We start from the raw sequence: 21,197 nt of genomic DNA on the forward strand, positions 1-21,197 counted from the left end.
TCCACGAAAAAATCCAAACAGTTAGTTTTCTTTATAATGTCAAATAGTTGCATGAATCTAAGAAATAATTATAATATTAATTATAATAATATAATATTAATCTACAAGAAAAAGAAGGATACTGTTTTAGTATCTTGTTTATTTATTTAGTCTCTTGGAAGTTTATATATATATATATATATATATATATATATATATATATATATATATATATATATATATATATATATATATATAAAAACATCCGATGGACTATTATGTCTGGGGGCATATGAAAAGCCTGGTTTATGATGTTTCACCAGTACAAACAATTGAAGAACTCAAAACAAGAATAATGAATGCTGCAAATTCTATTCGACATAGCTTGAGTAGTGTTGTAGTAAAAAGTGAATTAAGAAAAAGAATGCGTATATGTATACGAAATAGGGGATCTCATTTTGAACACGAATTATGAATAATAAACAGTGTAATTTCGAAAGTATGGAGTAACTAAAAAGATTAAGTATTTTGTTTTTGATTTAAATTCAAAATTGCAATGACAGCTCTGGTTTATCTCTCCTTTTTTACCTATTACCCCTATTAAAAATAATCTTTAACTACTTTGCATTGAGGTCCTTTTGTCTTTGATCCAGATTTAATTTCTTAACAATAGCATTTCTTAGAATTTCCTACCTGGTCTCTTTGTTATCTAATTTTCTCCTGAGTTTATGATTGTTACTGTACTTTTTATGTACCGATGGATAGCTAAGGAAACGCAGATGTTTTTAAAATGATCCGCACGATAAGAGCCATAGTGATGTTTACAAAAAAATTGCGAGTAACTTAAAGAATCAAAATTAAAAATCGAAAAGTTGTACAGTTTTGGATCTGTAATTTAAAAATGCTTGAAGATTGTTTTTGTTTTATAACTGGTTATTATTAACTAGGATGTACCCTAGCAAGAAATACAAAAAAAAAAATAGGGAAAATACGTTGATTTTTTTTTTATTGAATTTTAGAATCTTAGTATTCTTAGTACTTAGTACTTAAGTATTCACAGATCCACGATTCTGTTGCTTAAATACCCCGGCATCTACCCACGCCGTTAGATATGAAATTCTAAAAACTATTCTTTTGGCTTCTGTTGGCTTAATAAAGAAACATATTAGTTTTTATCCAATATCTTTAATGTACAGACATCGTCTTGTTACAATTTTATTATATGTACCTATAGACATATATAGACCTTTTATTATATTTGACGAGTGTCCCTAATTTTATTTTGAGTAGTATATATAACAAGTGACGTAGAAAATTTTAATAGCGTGATTTAGAATAGCCACTCATTTAAAAACCACAACACGTATGTACATATAATTAATGTTTCACTGTCACAGATTTATTAATTAGACGTTAATTTAATTAACGTGCTTTATATTTAGTAGGAATCGTTCCAAAATAATTAAACAATTGCGTTAGATTAATGTGAGAACTTATAAATAACCATAAACGCTATATATTTTGCCACAATGAACTATTTAAGTAAATTAGTAAGAAGTAACACATTTAGGTAAAATAAATTATTATTGGAATACAGCATTGCCGGTGCCGGTGCCATAAAATAAATTAACTATTTAGTATCTGACTATTTAAATCATAATATTATATTTTTTCCATTGAAATTGGTCAGTACTGTAGTTCATCTACGAACTCAACAAAGTGCATTCGCTCGTTTTACGTAAAACTTCCTTTGGATATTTGACTTTCTATAAACAGCTAAACCCAAATTAGGAAAATTGAGACCGCCATGATCTACACTAATAACTGTTCTTTCTTTGTCAAAAATTCTAAGTTTCTCTGAATACGAACACCTAAGTCGACCGTTTAATGAAAAAATGACGGTTGGAATGTAATAGCGCTCTTAAGTAACTGTATGGATTATGTTTTCAGTCTTTCAGCACCCTATAGTATATTACATGGTGATGGACAGTCCAATAAAAAAGCATCCACTTTTTTAATATAAATAGCTGGCCAAGTTGGCCGGTGGTTCGGATGTTGAAGATACATCGGATCGGAATCGCTCGTCGAGCTTCTTCCAATCGATGATCGTTTTGGTTGGGGCGTTTCGCTCGGGCTCAGGTTCTAGTTGAATTAGGACAGGACGGTGATCTGAGTCTAACTCGGCAAGCGTTTCGACTGAGCGTAACTGTAGGGCCACGTCTTTCAATAACGCAATGTCGAGTATACTAGGTTTATCTCTAGGCCTATTAATAGACGGAAAGCGTGTCGGGGTAAGGGGGGCTATTATTTCAAAATTGTATCTAGCGAGAGAGTTGAAGCCGTCGAGAATGCGACCGTTGCCGTTGATTGAATGACCGAGTTACGCATATTAAGGAGTGACCTAAGGTCGTTTTCAAGTAATGTTTTCTTTGGAGGCTGATAAACAGAAGCTAATCTGATTTATTTATTTATTTATAATAGCACACTTACAACATATCATCAACATCATTGAAAAGATCAATTTATAAAACAATAATAGTATATCTAATATGCATGTCAATTAAAAGTGTACAAAGCACTTCCAGATCCATCTAATCAGACTCAAATTAAAAGTAACAAAAAAATCATCAGCAATTTAAAAAAAATGTCAAAATTAAATAATAAATAATGTAATTATTATAATAAAAAATCAATCGGCGAAATCATAATTAAAAATTATTAAAAGTATTAATTAAAACTAATCATGCATTTTATAATAATTAAGTAACTCATTTCTAAAGATTGAGGGAGAGTCACAAAAAATGTCAATGTCCGGAATTGATTTAACGATATTGTTATATTTATTACACATTCGTACTAAGGGAGCTTGTTTACCAATATAGGACTTTACGCAAGGAGTATGAAATATTTTGTGAGTGTGAGTACTTCTGTATGCCCTAGACGGAACTGATATCAGTATTCTTTCAATTAATTCTGAGTTGGTTAATTTATAGTTAATAATACTGTGTAGGAATTTAAGTTCTAACAATTCGCGCCTACTTCGAAGAGAAATCATTTTAAATTTTGCCAAACGTTCTTTGTATAACTGTCTGTGCGAAAAATCCTTTTCATGAAAAGCAAGATGTTTCGTAAAGGCTCGTTGAATACTATCAATACGCTGAGAGTGTACGGTATAAAATGGATTCCATATAACACAGGCATACTCAAGACAGCTACGCACTAATGAATTGTACAAAAGTAATTTAATTTTCCCTGAAAAGCCTTGAGTGTTTCGCTTGATGAAACCAAGATTTTGAGATCGTCAGCAAACAATGAACACTTACAATACTTTATATTCCCGTAATTTTCGCTTAGGATACTGATCTAGTCCACTTAGTAAGTCAAGAGGCCACTTAGCCACATTTACATTAACCATATTACTAATTACCAAGTCTAAGACACTGTCGTCGCAGTTCTTAATATTGTTGTACTGGTGCAAGTCGTTAGCAGACATGAAATAGATTAACGAGTAACCGAGAGCGTTATGATAATTTGATGGAATCATATAGAATTTAGGATATTTTTCAGGATATTGTTCGTTTTTGTTCTTAAACCTCTTACGTTTTGATAGTATGCATCTAACATTTTGTTAACTTAACACCCATAACACTGGTAGAATAATGACGTCAGTTTATAAGCTTCAGACAATCTTCATTCTTGATTTGTTTTGCCTGGCTGAATTCATCCTTACGTACAAAGATTCTTCCATTTCTGACCCAAGTGAAGCGGTATTTCATTTCCTTGGCTCTAATGCGTGTGGCTGCGTGAAGTGCTTTATTTGATGGCGATAAATGTTCTGAAACATATATGGGTTTACATGTCTCTCCAATTCCGAGATGATGTGAATTGAGTTTTTCAAATTCGCTAACATCGCATCTCGATGTCTTGCACTTTGTAGCTTGACGATGACGGATCGCGGTTTCTCAGTGTTTCGTTTAAATTGCACAACTGTAGTAACATGTTTTATGTCCTCTTCCGTCAAAGGATTTATAACAACATTACTTAATTGGACAATAACATTTGATAAATGCACTTGATAAATGCACCTTATATGCACTTTTACAGTATTTAATCTAGAGGTAAGGTCTTTTACAGAGGATTTAAGATTATCATTTTCACGTATTAGTTGGTCAACAATGTTTGATTTTTCCTCAAGTTTTGCTTTCATTTGCTCATACTGCGCATTAATAAAGTTTAGTGAATCACAAAAACCTTTTATTTGATCATTAATAGTATTTAGCTGCGTGGTTACTAAGTTCTGTATTGTTGAAGCTAACTCTTGCTATATAATGTTACGAAGTTTACATTATGTGAGGTCTATATTTTTTTTTTTTTGTTTTATAAAATAGGAAGACGGACGAGCATATGGGCCACCTGATGGTAAGTGGTCACCAAACGCCCTTAGACATTGGCATTGTAAGAAATGTCAACCATCGCTTACATAGCCAATGCGCCACCAACCTTGGGAACTAAGATTTTATGTCCCTTGTGTCTGTAATTACACTGGCTCACTCAACCTTCAAACCGGAACACAACAATAATAAGTACTGCTGTATTGCGGTAGAATATCTGATGAGTGGGTGGTACCTACCCAGACGAGACGAGAGGTGATTGACTCAGCTTTTTACGTTTCGTAACATAAGATACTTCCTTAATGTCCGTGGAAGATTTGTTACAATCTTCTAGAGCGGTGACTGGCCTAACAGGTGTGTGTATGTTTCCTATTTTTGGTTGCTTATTTAAACAATCAGGGCACTTCCAGTTATTTTTTTTATGTAAATCCATTTGGTGAAACTGTCTCACAGATACTTTACCGCATTCAACATCATATTTCGCTTTGCAATCAATGCAAGTAAGAAATTCTTTTTTTGGTAACGTCGTTTTGTATCCAGCACAAATATTATTTAAGGGAGTATTGGACATTTTCGTAAGCAAATCTTTGTTACAAAACTTTTTAATGTTATTAAGTATTAAGCAGATACTGAGATTCGAACTCGTGTCGTCCATTTAAACTGACTTGAATCACACGATCAACGACCGGACCAAGCCTTTATTAAGTTCCTAGCACGAATTTTACACGGTTTTAAAGGGATTACACGGTTTTAAAATTTTTTCCTGTATGAGGAGAACATCTATCTGATGAGCGGTTAGGAACTCGCACACTGAGTCGACTTGGTCGATAAGACCGTTTGCGTTAAACATCACTAATGTTAGCGCGTGGGGTTTGATTCTACTAGTTGTGATAGCCATTTATAACATATGTGTAAGGACTCGGTAGCACCATATGGCGTCGATAAGACCGCTTGGAGCCTAGCCTAGAGACTATTCTGCGCCACGCGCAGCTTAGCGGCCAGGACTGCAAGTTCGTTAGCTTCTAGAAGAGGCTCAAGCTCCTCGTCGCCGATCGGTTAAAGGCAGGAAGCCATCTAAGGCCGTTGTAACTACGCCTGCTGCAGTCGCGGCAAAAACGCCTCCCGCGGCATCTCCGCAGCCCCCTCAGGGCAACGCCTGGGATAAACTCATCATTCAACTCTAACGATTTTGCAGTCCTGGCCGCTAAGCTGCGCGTGGCGCAGAATAGTCTCCAGGCTAGGCTTCAAGCGGTCTTATCGACGCCATATGGTGCTACCAAGTCCTTACACATATGTTATAAATGGCTATCACAACTAGTAGAATCAAACCCCACGCGCTAACACGGAAAGTGTTACTTAGCAGAGTCATTCCAAAGGTGAGAGCAGTACTCCATACATAACCTCACTTGTGCTTTATATAAGCTGAGCAGTTGTTCTGGAGTAAAGTAACGTCTCACTTTGGAGAGGACACCAAGCTTTCGAGGGGCTATTTAGGCTTTGGACTCAATAAAAGAGCCGAAATTTAGAGTCGGCGTGTGAGTAACGCGCTAAGATAGTAATAAATAAAGTTGTGTCAAGTGAAGTTGTACTTATTTGAATCTTACAAATAAAATCAAATATACCATCTATTTATTTCGCAGTGAACTATTATTAAATGAAAATAGTTTATAAAATAGATAGCAGCTTATCTAACATGTTTAAATTAATTTTACAAAATACTAATTATATATTATACTAGCACTTTGTCCGCGAAAACTATGATAGCTCGGCTAATTTGCACGATTTAAATATAATTTATTTCACCCGCGCAGTTACCGTTCCCGTGAATACAGGGACAAAATATAGATTTGTAATTAATCAAAAACTGTTTATCGAATTCAACTAATTTTAATGTTTATTAGCAAATATTTTTATTTTCCTGAACTTTATTTTCGATGCATTTTTTGTTTTTTCTATAATTGTAAATTGCTTTTTTTTATAATAAGACAAAATGGCGTAAAGCGATGCGTCGTGTTTCGAACGTAACGTGAGTCTGTGGCGTTGTACTATTTTGTACTTAACGTTCTCATTGACACAAGCTATGGGTAAATAAGAATATTAATAAGTTCTTATAATATATAAATAAATTATAAAAATAGGTACATTTAATTTTGTTTTAATAGGTTTTTTTAAGAAACTTGTAGTGGTATAGAAGTCGAACGGGTAGGGTGCGTAGTAGATAGCGTGTATTTAAATAGGTGATATATTTTATTAATAGTTATTATTATTTATAATTTTATTATTTTTTTTTTGCCTTATATTACAAAACAATGTCGTGCCATCGAAGTTAACATGTCTTTGTTACATAAAAACAGTCCTCTTATAATACGATCTTGCATCGCGCTTTCATGGATAAGATGGCTGATATGAGGCAGTGTTATTACCCTACCATAGTATAATAAGGCCCACTAATAAGGTTTTAAAAAATGTTTAATTTTGTTTTTGTTGACGGCAGATTTGCCTTTTTTATTTGTTTATTTGTAGTAGTTGATCTACAACTTTATTAAACATTAAAATTAGTTCATTTTGATAAACAGTTTTTGATTTATTACAAATATAGGTAGGCCTTAATACCCGCACCTACCTTACATTATATTTCGTACGTACATTCTTTGATATAAATATATACCGTAGTCCTTTTATTGTGTTGGCAACTTCGCACGGTTTTTAGGGACTAATTTGGCTTTTCCCCTTCCATCAACATAGCATGGTACTCTTGAGCTTGTAATTCTTTTATCGTGCGAGGCAACGAAAATACGGCTACAAGCTGAATACTTATTTCAATTTAATAAATATATCTTAAAGTTATTATTTGAACAGTAAAATGTGTAAACGAAGTGCTGAAGAAAAAAATAATTACTAGGGTATAATACAAAAATTAAAAAGTTAAAAGCTAAGCAAACGCGTAAAAAATATCATCGTGTGATAGCATATTCTTCTTCGGATTCCGAAACAAACTGGTAAGTTTATTTAATTACTACTTTCGTATAAGTGAAGTGACAATAAAATATTATAATAAACTAGCGTCAGTAAGCTTTCCTGGGGGTCGACTGCGAGTCAACACGAAGGTGTAAATTAGAAGTTAACAAAAGTGTTAATTAGTTTTAAAATTACGTGATATATATTTTTTCTTAACTACCCTTAAAAAACACATTTAATAATTATTTTTCTTTTGCTTTTGGAATAGAAAACTAAACCCAAGATAATGTCATGCCGTCATTACGTGAACTCGCATCTCGTGCACCGACATCGACATTCAAATAGAACAAGACCAACTGGGTCTGGGTATTGCCGCGATTAACCGGGCGATGACATTACTTTTAACTGAGGGTGAAAAGCAATAAAAGCAATAAAAACAAGCAATAAAAATGTTATCAGACGCATGCAGAATCCTGACTGATCTCCATTATGTTCAAACACAAGTAAGAACAAAACTTATTACTCGGGGACTCGACATATATTTCCTTGCCAGACAAAATAAAAGCTTCCAAGGCGATCGAAAGACAGGGGCTTTAGATTAGAAAAGCCCCAACCACGAAGCCGTCGACTTCCAAAGCTTCTATTCAGTCAGCAAGGATTCGCTACCAGGGAAACTGGTCAAGCCCCCCTCGCGTGCAATCTGTGACCGGGGGGGGGGGGGCTACACAGTTCCGGAGCCAGTATCGTCGCAATCCACAACCAACGCCTGCGCCGTCACAGAACACGCGCTCTGCGATTTCAACAACGAGCAACAGACGTGCCCCAACGAGGCGTTGACACAGGTACATGCTGGTAGATTGTGCTATTTACTATAATTGCTGCTCACAAGTTACAAATAATTGTAAAGTACTTGATTGGATTCGTAACGGCTATTGTATACCGTTTTCATCGAAAGTTGTTCATTATACAATTCCTCAAAATACTTTTTCTGATAAAGAAAAGCAGAATATGATAATAGCTATTAAAAATTTGTTAGAACTTGGAACAATAGTAGAATGTAAATCACAACCTGATCAGTTTATCTCAAAGATCTTTCTTGCCAAAAGATCTAATGGAAGTTTTAGATTTATCCTTAATCTTAAACAACTAAATAAATTTGTGACTGGGTACCATTTTAAAATGGAAGACCATTGGATTGCAAGTAAATTAATAACAAAGAAGGCCTATATGGCCTCCATAGATCTAAAGGAATCTTATTTACTTGTCCCAGTAGCTTCAAAGAACCGAAAATTTTTAAGGTTTCAATTTGAAGATACTAATTTACAGAGCCGGACTTATGAGTTTACCGCCGTGCCATATGGTTTGTCTTCTGCACCTCGAACTTTCACCAAAATAATGAAAGAAGTAATAGGTCAACTAAGGTATCGTGGCTTCCAGTCTTATTATATACTTACATGATATTCTTTGTCTAGGAAATACGTACAATGAATGTGTCTTGAATATTCAAGAAACTATAAAAATGCTAGATTGTCTGGGCTTTATTTTTATTAATTTTTATGTTAGTTGTCGGTGCGTGGTTGTAGTACTTGGTACGTAAACAACAAAAAAGACAACGAACAGTCAACAGTTTATTGTTCGCACTTACAGTACAGCACAGCACAATGAAAGTCCACATAAACAGATAACAAGTAATAAGAGTAAGTGAGGCGTAGGCGGGTGAGAGCGTAAAATAAAAAAACAAAGCAGTAATGTCGAGATCAGACTGACTCCCCCCCCGCGCCTCGTGCCGCCGATCGCTAGCTGTCGGGTAGGAGGGCAGCGGTGGCGAATGAGCAAGGCGCGCGGTCGTAAGCTCGCTTACGTACTTATCTACTATAAATATTTTTGAACTTTGTTTATTGAAATGATTTTTATTTTATAATTAATAAATGAATTTTTGTTTATAATTGGCGGTACGCCACAGTTTCATAACAATGTTTTTTTTTTTTTTTCGAATTGTGTAATATTGTATGTGTTGGCCTTACTGGCCTCTACAGCGTCACCGGGCTGGGTGGGCGAGTTGAACTCAGCCGGATGTTGGGAGCCACACAGGGCGCAAGAGAGGCGGACGTCCTAAGGGTGCCTCCTGTGAGGCCGGACCTCGGCTTAGGACTCCGTTGAAATCGGGAGGGGAGGACTCCTGCGTTATAATGTCGTCAAACGCCTAAGCGTCGACGGGACGTAATGAAAGAGAGTCGTCGACCCCGCCGGCGGGGTCGGTGTGTGTTTATTGTGTTCCCTAACAAGTTAGCGTTGGCCGATGAGATTTTATCATCGGGGGCGACGAGGACGTCTTTAGGACGCCTATGAATCGATTTGGGATGCCACTGAGGGCTATACTTGCTAGTATTCTGTATGAGAGGGTTCGAGTGCCTGGCGGCTTTCTCGAAATATTTTATTGAGAGATCCTTGATTACCTTAGAGATGGAATCAAGTTTGAAATCTCTGTGTAAATCTATATTACGCATGTACCAAGGGCAGCCCGTGGCTATGCGTAAGAATCTATTTTGTATAGCCTGTAGGCGGGCTATATTGTGTTCGCTCGTGTGTGCGAATGCGACACTCGCGTATGTAAGGATGGGACGGATGCATGCTTTGTATAATGTTACCTTATTTCTAAGGGACATTTTACTGCGCCTACATAGCATCGGATATAGTCTACTTAGAATAAAGAAAGCTTTGTTCCTTATATTTGTGATTTGAGATTTAAAATTCAGTGCATGATCTAGTATGACACCTAAGTATTTGACTTTATCAAGCCAAGGGACGGGCCTATCGTATAGGGTTATTGACCCCGGACGGGTTTCGGGGGAGTTACATTTACTGCCACCCTGTCGAAAGTATACTGCAGTGCTTTTGTCTGGATTAATTTCTACCCTCCAGGTTCGAAACCAAGCGCTTAGAGCGTTGGCCGCGGCCTGAAGGTGGAGAGTAATGAGTCTAGCTGATCTAGACGAAGTATATATAGCGGTATCGTCCGCGAATAGGGCTAGCTCTGTACTTTTACACTTCGGGATGTCCGATGTGTATAAGGAGTAGAGTGTGGGTGATAGTACGGATCCTTGAGGGACTCCGGCTCGTAAGGGGCGAGCAGAGGACAGAGTGCCTTCTACGTTATACCGGAATGTACGATTCGATAGATAGTCGTGTACGATACGTGCAAGACTAACGGGAATGCCTAGCATATGTAACTTATATATAAGTCCATTATGCCAGACTTTATCGAAGGCTTTCGCTACATCGAAGAAAAGGGCTCCTGTGTATCGCGGCCTCTTAGGTCGAGCTAGGCCTGCTAAGATGTGCTCCGTGACGCGGTGCACTGCATGTGTGGCCGAGTGTCCGGCTCTAAAGCCGAATTGCTCGTTAACAAGAAGGTTATTAGCTTCTATAATAGTTTTTAGTCGGGCTAATATTAATCTTTCGTAAATCTTACCCAATGAGTTAATGAGACTAATAGGACGGTAACTAGTGGATAGATTTCTAGGCTTACCGGGCTTATATATACCGATAACGGTAGCCTCTTTCCACTGATCTGGGAAGGAGCAGCCTGCCATAAGGGCGTTGAAAATTGCTACTAATAATCAAAGAATCTGGGCGGGTAAGTATTTTATTACTTTGTTCGTAATACGATCGGGGCCGGGCGACTTTTTAGCATGTAGATCAGGCACTATCTTTTTGACCTCATCTATCGTGGTTGGGGTGAGTGGTTCGCTATCGGGGGGATGAGAAATTAATTGTGTGACCGTCGAGTCAACTTCCGCAAGGTGCTCGGGGTCACACGGGTGTAGACTGGGGGAGCACTGGCTCTCAATATTGTCCGCTAAGCACTCGGCCTTTTAGTTATCGTCAAATGCAACTGTTCGATCGGAACGAATCAATGGTGGTAGAGTAGAAATCGTGACATTTTTTAAAGTTCTAGCTAGGGGCCAGTAAGCTAGGTGAGACGGTGACAGCTCGCTTAGCTTTTTCCTCCAGCGCTCGTCACTGTGATCTGCAATTCGGGCTCTAACCTTTCTTGGCAGATCCCAGAGTCGTTTTTTATTTACATTTGAAGGACACGAATCGTGAGCTCTATTGGCTGAGTTCCTACGAGTAATAAGGTCCCTTATATCGCTAGGGAGTTCCCAGCGGCCGTCTGGTTGCACTGGAATCTCCCTAGAGCTATTATGTATCGCGTCGCGAATAAAGTCAGTGACCTGTGAAGTGGCCGCTTTCGCTGCATCGACTGTGTCTATGACGTCGGGTATTGCTTCTAAAGCAGGTGAATCGATTGATTGAAGTTGCTCTTCGAGCTTTTTCCAATCAATGATTGTTTTAGTTTGCTGGGTTAGCGTAGGCTCGGGTCCTAGCCGTATGACTATCGGTCTGTGGTCCGAGTCTAACCCGGCTTTGGCTTCTATTGAACGTAACTGTAGTGTTACGTCGTTTAAAATAGCAATATCTAATATATCGGCCCTATCGCGATCGTGGCTATTATAGAAGGGAAAACGGGTCGGTATTGTGGGAGCAATTATTTCAAAATTAAAGCTCGATAGAGCTGTTAAACTATCAAGGATGGTACCGTTGCGGTTGGTCCGAATGGAGTTCAGTTTGTAGATATATTGTTTATTGTTCACGGCGGGCGAGGCGATCCTTCGAACAAAGGGTTGGCGATTACAAACGGTCGGCGCACACAAGGGCGCTCGAGTAGTCGCACCTGTTGTGCGGGTTATCTTTTGTTGAGAATTCTTTTGTCCTGCTTCTGGAGAAATCCTTTGTCCAAATTCTAAGACAGACGGCGGCGAGGCGATCCTTCGAACAAAGGGTCGACGATCATAAAGTTTTGGCACACACAAAGGGCGCTCGGGTAGCCGCACCTGTTATGCGGGTCAGCTTTTCTTGGAAATCTTGAGTCGGGCTTCGTCGGTAGAGATATCCGTGCGGGATGGAGGTCGATTTTTATTTTAAGCACATCGCGCTCTCTCGTACGGTGTGCCGTATAGACGCAGAACGTTATCGACCAATAGGTAACGAGCACAGTGCGGGGTGCCGGAGAGGGGAAAGGTTATTCGGTTCTTATATTAAAAGAAATACTCCATCCTCCCTTCACCACGACACCGCCACGAACACAGCCCCCCCCTCGACCTCGACACCCTCTATCGTCCGTCGTTCCGATCTCGATACGAATCGTTTTTTTTTTATTATAGTTTACCAATTGATATAATAATAATATTAATAATTCAATTGATTAATACGTTCGATTATTACATATAAATCTAAGATATGTCGGGACGTCGAAATCGTTTATGAAACCTCATTTTAATTTTGCACATACGATATATTTTGTGGCCCTGAAAAGGGCCTTTTTGTAAATGATCATGATTGGACGATGTCGTTCGTACGTCCGTCGTCCGTACGTCGTATCACGCACGATACACGTGGTGGTGGTGGTGGTGGTGGTGGTGGTGGTATATGATTATATAGTTTCATCATAATCATCATCGAATCGATGAAAACGACGACGAAGACGGAGACGACGACGGTGGCGTCGTCGTCATCATCGAGATCGTCTAACGAACGATTGTCGCGCACAGCCGCCGTCAGTTTATGCCTTCTTCTCGATCTTCTTGGGCAGCAGAACGGCTTGGATGTTGGGGAGGACGCCGCCTTGTGCGATCGTCACGCCCGAGAGTAACTTGTTCAGCTCCTCGTCGTTACGGATCGCCAACTGAAGATGTCTCGGTATAATCCTAGTCTTCTTGTTGTCGCGGGCAGCGTTGCCGGCCAACTCGAGAACTTCGGCGGCGAGGTATTCCATGACGGCCGCGAGGTATACCGGTGCACCGGCACCGACGCGCTCCGCGTAGTTACCCTTCCTCAGCAGTCTGTGTATACGTCCGACGGGAAACTGAAGACCGGCACGGTTGGACTGACGTGACTTTGCCTTCCCCTTGACTTTGCCTCCTTTACCGCGACCGGACATGTCGACAAAGATAGTTTTTATTAAAATGTATAACGAACGAAACGCGGAGCGATACGCGTGCGTACGGCTCGCCTGTGCGGTGAATAATGACTTCGTATCGTATTTGTCGAACGCCTTTATATACTCGGAACGGCGTCGCGTCTATCGGCACGGACGTATCGAGGTGACTTTTGACTGAGCGATGATCGAGGAGCGTTCGATTTATTTATTTATTTATTTTTTTCGTTCGCGAATTTACTCTAAACTGCTCGTATAATTATAATTTATAATAATGTTTATTTGTAATATTTACAAACGGAAATGGTGAACAGCGCCATCAAACAGTTGAAGGAACGTAGCGGTTCTTCGCTTCAGGCGATCAAGAAATACATCGCGGCTCAATACAAAGTCGATTCGGAAAAATTGGCTCCCTTCATCAGAAAGTATCTGAAGAGCGCCGTAGAATCGGGCGAGCTCATACAGACCAAGGGCAAGGGCGCATCGGGTTCGTTCAAGCTGGAATCGAAATCGTCGGCTTCGAAGAAACCCGCGGGCTCCGGAGCGGGAAGCGGGTCCGGCGGGGGCGGCGGAGGCGGCGGCAAGGCCGCGTCCTCGGCGGCTTCGGGTAAATCGAAGAAGGCCACGTCCGCTCCGGTCGGTGGCGGCAAGGGCAGCGGCGCCGCGGGCATGAAAGCGGCCGCCGGCGGAGCTTCGTCCGGCGCGGCGGCGTCTTCGCCGTCCAAATCTAAGGCGAAGGCTACGATTAAGGATAAAAAAGCGGCAGCGGCTAAAAAGAAACCGGCCGCCGCCGCCGCCAAGAAGGCCGCCGCGGCCGCCGCTCCTTCGATTTCACCGCACTTTCGAAGGCGAAGGGTGCCGCGTCGAAGGCGAAGAAGAGTGCGAAGCCGCCGACCATGAAACCTAAAGCACCGAAACCGAAGAAGGCAGCCGCCGCTGCACCGAAGTCGAAACCGGCGGCTAAGAAAGCGGCCGCCGCTAAAAAGTAAGTCCCCGCCAGCAGCCGCCGCGGTGATAATGACGACGACATCGTTCAAAAGTGTTATCAACAACAACAACAACAACAACATCATCGACAACATACATTTGTCCCGTCCCACGACGACGACGACGATGACTGTGATGATGACGATGCAAGCATGTGCGGCTCGTAAATCGCACGATAAAAAGCCCTTTTCAGGGCTAACACAAGTTTCTTAAGAATCGAAAGAAAGAAAGAAAGAAGAAAAAAAAAAGTTTCGAACGACACGACACGATACGATATACCCTCCTATCCCTCTTTATATACATATATATTTATAAATCACCATCGTACTACGTACGAAAGGTCTTTTTTTTGAAAAAAAAAAAAAAATATATTAAATAACTAAACATATTAATATTTATCAAGATTCCGTCTCAAGATTTCTCAGTAAAGCTGACCCGTACAACAGGTGCGGCTACCCAAGCGCCCTTTGTGTGCGCCAAAACTTTATGATCGCCAACCCTTTGTTCAAAGGATCGCCTCGCCCGCCGTGAACAATCCTACTTCCTACTACTATTATAAACGTGAAAGTTTGTATGTGTGGATGGATGTTTGTTACTCTTTCACGCAAAAACTACTGAATGGATTTCAATTAAACTTTCCAATAATATAGCTTATACATCAGAATAACACATAGGCTACAATTTATAAAGATATTGTGTGAGCTGTCCAAAATATGACATTAAATGTCAAGTAACTAGGAAAAAACCTACCTTTCTGCGAGCTATTCTGGCGTGCGCTGCCATAAACGTTAGTTACACATAATTATGTAATGTATGATAGACATCATTTAGTTTAAATGCGCGATACTACGGGTGCGGTGTAGCGAGCGGTACGGCGCGGTTCGCCTCCGGCGGCGGTGGCGGGCGGTGCGACGCACTTGTGTGGGGGAAGAAGGCGCTCATCGCTGAGTGCGCGACCCGAACGCGGGCAGAAGCGTGAGGGCAGACATCGTTGACTGTTGTCTCCGTTTTGCGAATTTTCATGGTTATAGCGATTTTTTAAAAACGGATTGTACTTCAAGTAATATAGGCCCAAGATTAGGTATTGGCAGTTTTTTTTTTTGGTTAGGAGTTACACTTAAATAAGATACTTCATTTTTATTTAAATTAATAGATATAGGTTACTTACCGAATTCCTTCTTTTTTTTTGTAAATTACAGAGGTTGTAGGTAGGTTAGTAATTGGTCTTTTTTTGGTTGATTTATAATATTGTAAATAACGTGATGTATATCAATGCGAGTTACCGAACTAGGAAGGCACATTGTGAAGGCCACAATTTTAACTGGAGAAGCCAAGGGAGACAATGTTCTTATACCGCGCATCCCAATCATACCCAATAACTTGCCATTCAATTTTAAACGCCTGCAGTTCCCGTTAAAAGTCGCATTTTCAATGAAGATCAACAAATCGCAGGAGCAAACCTTAAAGGTAGCAGGCATACATTTAGGCACGCCATGTTTTTCTCACGGTCAGCTCTATGTGGCTTGCTCACGTTTTTCCAAAGCAAAAAATCTGCATGTTTATGCTGAAGGAAAAAAATCGTTAAATATAGTTTATAAGAGCATACTGCAGTAGCTAGATAACTATAGGCCTATGATCAGGGTTCTGCAGTGCCTAATTACCGTATATTTATTATATTGCCAATTTTCTTATGTTAAAATATTGTCAAGCAGTTATATTTTTCAAATGCGACTCAAAAAATATTTATGTCATAATGTTAGTTCTTTTCTACGCCACGCTAATATAAGCTACTCCAAATACTAATCCTGCGTAGACGAAGTCGCGGGCACCAGCTAGTAAACAATATATCTACAAACTGAACTCCATTCGGACCAACCGCAACGGTACCATCCTTGATAGTTTAACAGCTCTATCGAGCTTTAATTTTGAAATAATTGCTCCCACAATACCGACCCGTTTTCCCTTCTATAATAGCCACGATCGCGATAGGGCCGATATATTAGATATTGCTATTTTAAACAACATAACACTACAGTTACGTTCAATAGAAGCCAAAGCCGAGTTAGACTCGGACCACAGACCGGTAGTCATACGGCTAGGACCCGAGCCTACGCTAACCCAGCAAACTAAAACAATCATTGATTGGAAAAAGCTCGAAGAGCAACTTCAATCAATCGATTCACCTGCTTTAGAAGCAATACCCGACGTCATAGACACAGTCGATGCAGCGAAAGCGGCCACTTCACAGGTCACTGACTTTATTCGCGACGCGATACATAATAGCTCTAGGGAGATTCCAGTGCAACCAGACGGCCGCTGGGAACTCCCTAGCGATATAAGGGACCTTATTACTCGTAGGAACTCAGCCAATAGAGCTCACGATTCGTGTCCTTCAAATGTAAATAAAAAACGACTCTGGGATCTGCAAAGAAAGGTTAGAGCCCGAATTGCAGATCACAGTGACGAGCGCTGGAGGAAAAAGCTAAGCGAGCTGTCACCGTCTCACCTAGCTTACTGGCCCCTAGCTAGAACTTTAAAAAATGTCACGATTTCTACTCTACCACCATTGATTCGTTCCGATCGAACAGTTGCATTTGACGATAACTAAAAGGCCGAGTGCTTAGCGGACAATATTGAGAGCCAGTGCTCCCCCAGTCTACACCCGTGTGACCCCGAGCACCTTGCGGAAGTTGACTCGACGGTCACACAATTAATTTCTCATCCCCCCGATAGCGAACCACTCACCCCAACCACGATAGATGAGGTCAAAAAGATAGTGCCTGATCTACATGCTAAAAAGTCGCCCGGCCCCGATCGTATTACGAACAAAGTAATAAAATACTTACCCGCCCAGATTCTTTGATTATTAGTAGCAATTTTCAACGCCCTTATGGCAGGCTGCTCCTTCCCAGATCAGTGGAAAGAGGCTACCGTTATCGGTATATATAAGCCCGGTAAGCCTAGAAATCTATCCACTAGTTACCGTCCTATTAGTCTCATTAACTCATTGGGTAAGATTTACGAAAGATTAATATTAGCCCGACTAAAAACTATTATAGAAGCTAATAACCTTCTTGTTAACGAGCAATTCGGCTTTAGAGCCGGACACTCGGCCACACATGCAGTGCACCGCGTCACGGAGCACATCTTAGCAGGCCTAGCTCGACCTAAGAGGCCGCGATACACAGGAGCCCTTTTCTTCGATGTAGCGAAAGCCTTCGATAAAGTCTGGCATAATGGACTTATATATAAGTTACATATGCTAGGCATTCCCGTTAGTCTTGCACGTATCGTACACGACTATCTATCGAATCGTACATTCCGGTATAACGTAGAAGGCACTCTGTCCTCTGCTCGCCCCTTACGAGCCGGAGTCCCTCAAGGATCCGTACTATCACCCACACTCTACTCCTTATACACATCGGACATCCCGAAGTGTAAAAGTACAGAGCTAGCCCTATTCGCGGACGATACCGCTATATATACTTCGTCTAGATCAGCTAGACTCATTACTCTCCACCTTCAGGCCGCGGCCAACGCTCTAAGCGCTTGGTTTCGAACCTGGAGGGTAGAAATTAATCCAGACAAAAGCACTGAAGTATACTTTCGACGGGGTGGCAGTAAATGTAACTCCCCCGAAACCCGTCCGGGGTCAATAACCCTATACGATAGGCCCGTCCCTTGGCTTGATAAAGTCAAATACTTAGGTGTCATACTAGATCATGCACTGAATTTTAAATCTCAAATCACAAATATAAGGAACAAAGCTTTCTTTATTCTAAGTAGACTATATCCGATGCTATGTAGGCGCAGTAAAATGTCCCTTAGAAATAAGGTAACATTATACAAAGCATGCATCCGTCCCATCCTTACATACGCGAGTGTCGCATTCGCACACACGAGCGAACACAATATAGCCCGCCTACAGGCTATACAAAATAGATTCTTACGCATAGCCACGGGCTGCCCTTGGTACATGCGTAATATAGATTTACACAGAGATTTCAAACTTGATTCCATCTCTAAGGTAATCAAGGATCTCTCAATAAAATATTTCGAGAAAGCCGCCAGGCACTCGAACCCTCTCATACAGAATACTAGCAAGTATAGCCCTCAGTGGCATCCCAAATCGATTCATAGGCGTCCTAAAGACGTCCTCGTCGCCCCCGATGATAAAATCTCATCGGCCAACGCTAACTTGTTAGGGAACACAATAAACACACACCTGGGTCGACGACTCTCTTTCATTACGTCCCGTCGACGCTTAGGCGTTTGACGACATTATAACGCAGGAGTCCTCCCCTCCCGATTTCAACGGAGTCCTAAGCCGAGGTCCGGCCTCACAGGAGGCACCCTTAGGACGTCCGCCACTCTTGCGCCCTGTGTGGCTCCCAACATCCGGCTGAGTTCAACTCGCCCACCCAGCCCGGTGACGCTGTAGAGGCCAGTAAGGCCAACACATACAATATTACACAATTCGAAAAAAAAAAAAAAAACATTGTTATGAAACTGTGGCGTACCGCCAATTATAAACAAAAATTCATTTATTAATTATAAAATAAAAATCATTTCAATAAACAAAGTTCAAAAATATTTATAGTAGATAAGTACGTAAGCGAGCTTACGACCGCGCGCCTTGCTCATTCGCCACCGCTGCCCTCCTACCCGACAGCTAGCGATCGGCGGCACGAGGCGCGGGGGGGAGTCAGTCTGATCTCGACATTACTGCTTTGTTTTTTTATTTTACGCTTTCACCCGCCTACGCCTCACTTACTCTTATTACTTGTTATCTGTTTATGTGGACTTTCATTGTGCTGTGCTGTACTGTAAGTGCGAACAATAAACTGTTGACTGTTCGTTGTCTTTTTTGTTGTTTACGTACCAAGTACTACAACCACGCACCGACAACTAACATAAAAATTAATAAAAATAAAGCCCAGACAATCTAGCATTTTTATAGTTTCTTGAATATTCAAGACACATTCATTGTACGTATTTCCTAGACAAAGAATATCATGTAAGTATATAATAAGACTGGAAGCCACGATACCTTAGTTGACCTATTACTTCTTTCATTATTTTGGTGAAAGTTCGAGGTGCAGAAGACAAACCATATGGCACGGCGGTAAACTCATAAGTCCGGCTCTGTAAATTAGTATCTTCAAATTGAAACCTTAAAAATTTTCGGTTCTTTGAAGCTACTGGGACAAGTAAATAAGATTCCTTTAGATCTATGGAGGCCATATAGGCCTTCTTTGTTATTAATTTACTTGCAATCCAATGGTCTTCCATTTTAAAATGGTACCCAGTCACAAATTTATTTAGTTGTTTAAGATTAAGGATAAATCTAAAACTTCCATTAGATCTTTTGGCAAGAAAGATCTTTGAGATAAACTGATCAGGTTGTGATTTACATTCTACTATTGTTCCAAGTTCTAACAAATTTTTAATAGCTATTATCATATTCTGCTTTTCTTTATCAGAAAAAGTATTTTGAGGAATTGTATAATGAACAACTTTCGATGAAAACGGTATACAATAGCCGTTACGAATCCAATCAAGTACTTTACAATTATTTGTAACTTGTGAGCAGCAATTATAGTAATAGCACAATCTACCAGCATGTACCTGTGTCAACGCCTCGTTGGGGCACGTCTGTTGCTCGTTGTTGAAATCGCAGAGCGCGTGTTCTGTGACGGCGCAGGCGTTGGTTGTGGATTGCGACGATACTGGCTCCGGAACTGTGTAGCCCCCCCCCCCGGTCACAGATTGCACGCGAGGGGGGCTTGACCAGTTTTCCTGGTAGCGAATCCTTGCTGACTGAATAGAAGCTTTGGAAGTCGACGGCTTCGTGGTTGGGGCTTTTCTAATCTAAAGCCCCTGTCTTTCGATCGCCTTGGAAGCTTTTATTTTGTCTGGCAAGGAAATATATGTCGAGTCCCCGAGTAATAAGTTTTGTTCTTACTTGTGTTTGAACATAATGGAGATCAGTCAGGATTCTGCATGCGTCTGATAACATTTTTATTGCTTGTTTTTATTGCTTTTATTGCTTTTCACCCTCAGTTAAAAGTAATGTCATCGCCCGGTTAATCGCGGCAATACCCAGACCCAGTTGGTCTTGTTCTATTTGAATGTCGATGTCGGTGCACGAGATGCGAGTTCACGTAATGACGGCATGACATTATCTTGGGTTTAGTTTTCTATTCCAAAAGCAAAAGAAAAATAATTATTAAATGTGTTTTTTAAGGGTAGTTAAGAAAAAATATATATCACGTAATTTTAAAACTAATTAACACTTTTGTTAACTTCTAATTTACACCTTCGTGTTGACTCGCAGTCGACCCCCAGGAAAGCTTACTGACGCTAGTTTATTATAATATTTTATTGTCACTTCACTTATACGAAAGTAGTAATTAAATAAACTTACCAGTTTGTTTCGGAATCCGAAGAAGAATATGCTATCACACGATGATATTTTTTACGCGTTTGCTTAGCTTTTAACTTTTTAATTTTTGTATTATACCCTAGTAATTATTTTTTTCTTCAGCACTTCGTTTACACATTTTACTGTTCAAATAATAACTTTAAGATATATTTATTAAATTGAAATAAGTATTCAGCTTGTAGCCGTATTTTCGTTGCCTCGCACGATAAAAGAATTACAAGCTCAAGAGTACCATGCTATGTTGATGGAAGGGGAAAAGCCAAATTAGTCCCTAAAAACCGTGCGAAGTTGCCAACACAATAAAAGGACTACGGTATATATTTATATCAAAGAATGTACGTACGAAATATAATGTAAGGTAGGTGCGGGTATTAAGGCCTACCTATATTTGTAATAAATCAAAAACTGTTTATCAAAATGAACTAATTTTAATGTTTAA

General features: G+C 40.1%; 1 protein-coding gene and 1 pseudogene across 1 annotated transcript; one reads left to right on the plus strand and one right to left on the minus strand.

The window, feature by feature from the left end:
* Positions 1–12,946: 12,946 nt before the first annotated feature.
* LOC126779742 (histone H2A-like) lies at positions 12,947–13,329 on the minus strand. The gene has a single exon (XM_050503884.1). The coding sequence runs from the start codon at positions 13,327–13,329 to the stop codon at positions 12,952–12,954; it is 378 nt and encodes a 125-aa protein (XP_050359841.1). The 3' UTR covers positions 12,947–12,951.
* A 288-nt stretch (positions 13,330–13,617) lies between these two features.
* On the plus strand, positions 13,618–14,315 carry LOC126779428 (histone H1B-like; annotated as a pseudogene).
* Positions 14,316–21,197: the final 6,882 nt, after the last annotated feature.

This window comes from Nymphalis io, chromosome 29, assembly GCF_905147045.1.
Source record: "Nymphalis io chromosome 29, ilAglIoxx1.1, whole genome shotgun sequence".
Classification (NCBI taxonomy): domain Eukaryota; kingdom Metazoa; phylum Arthropoda; class Insecta; order Lepidoptera; family Nymphalidae; genus Nymphalis; species Nymphalis io.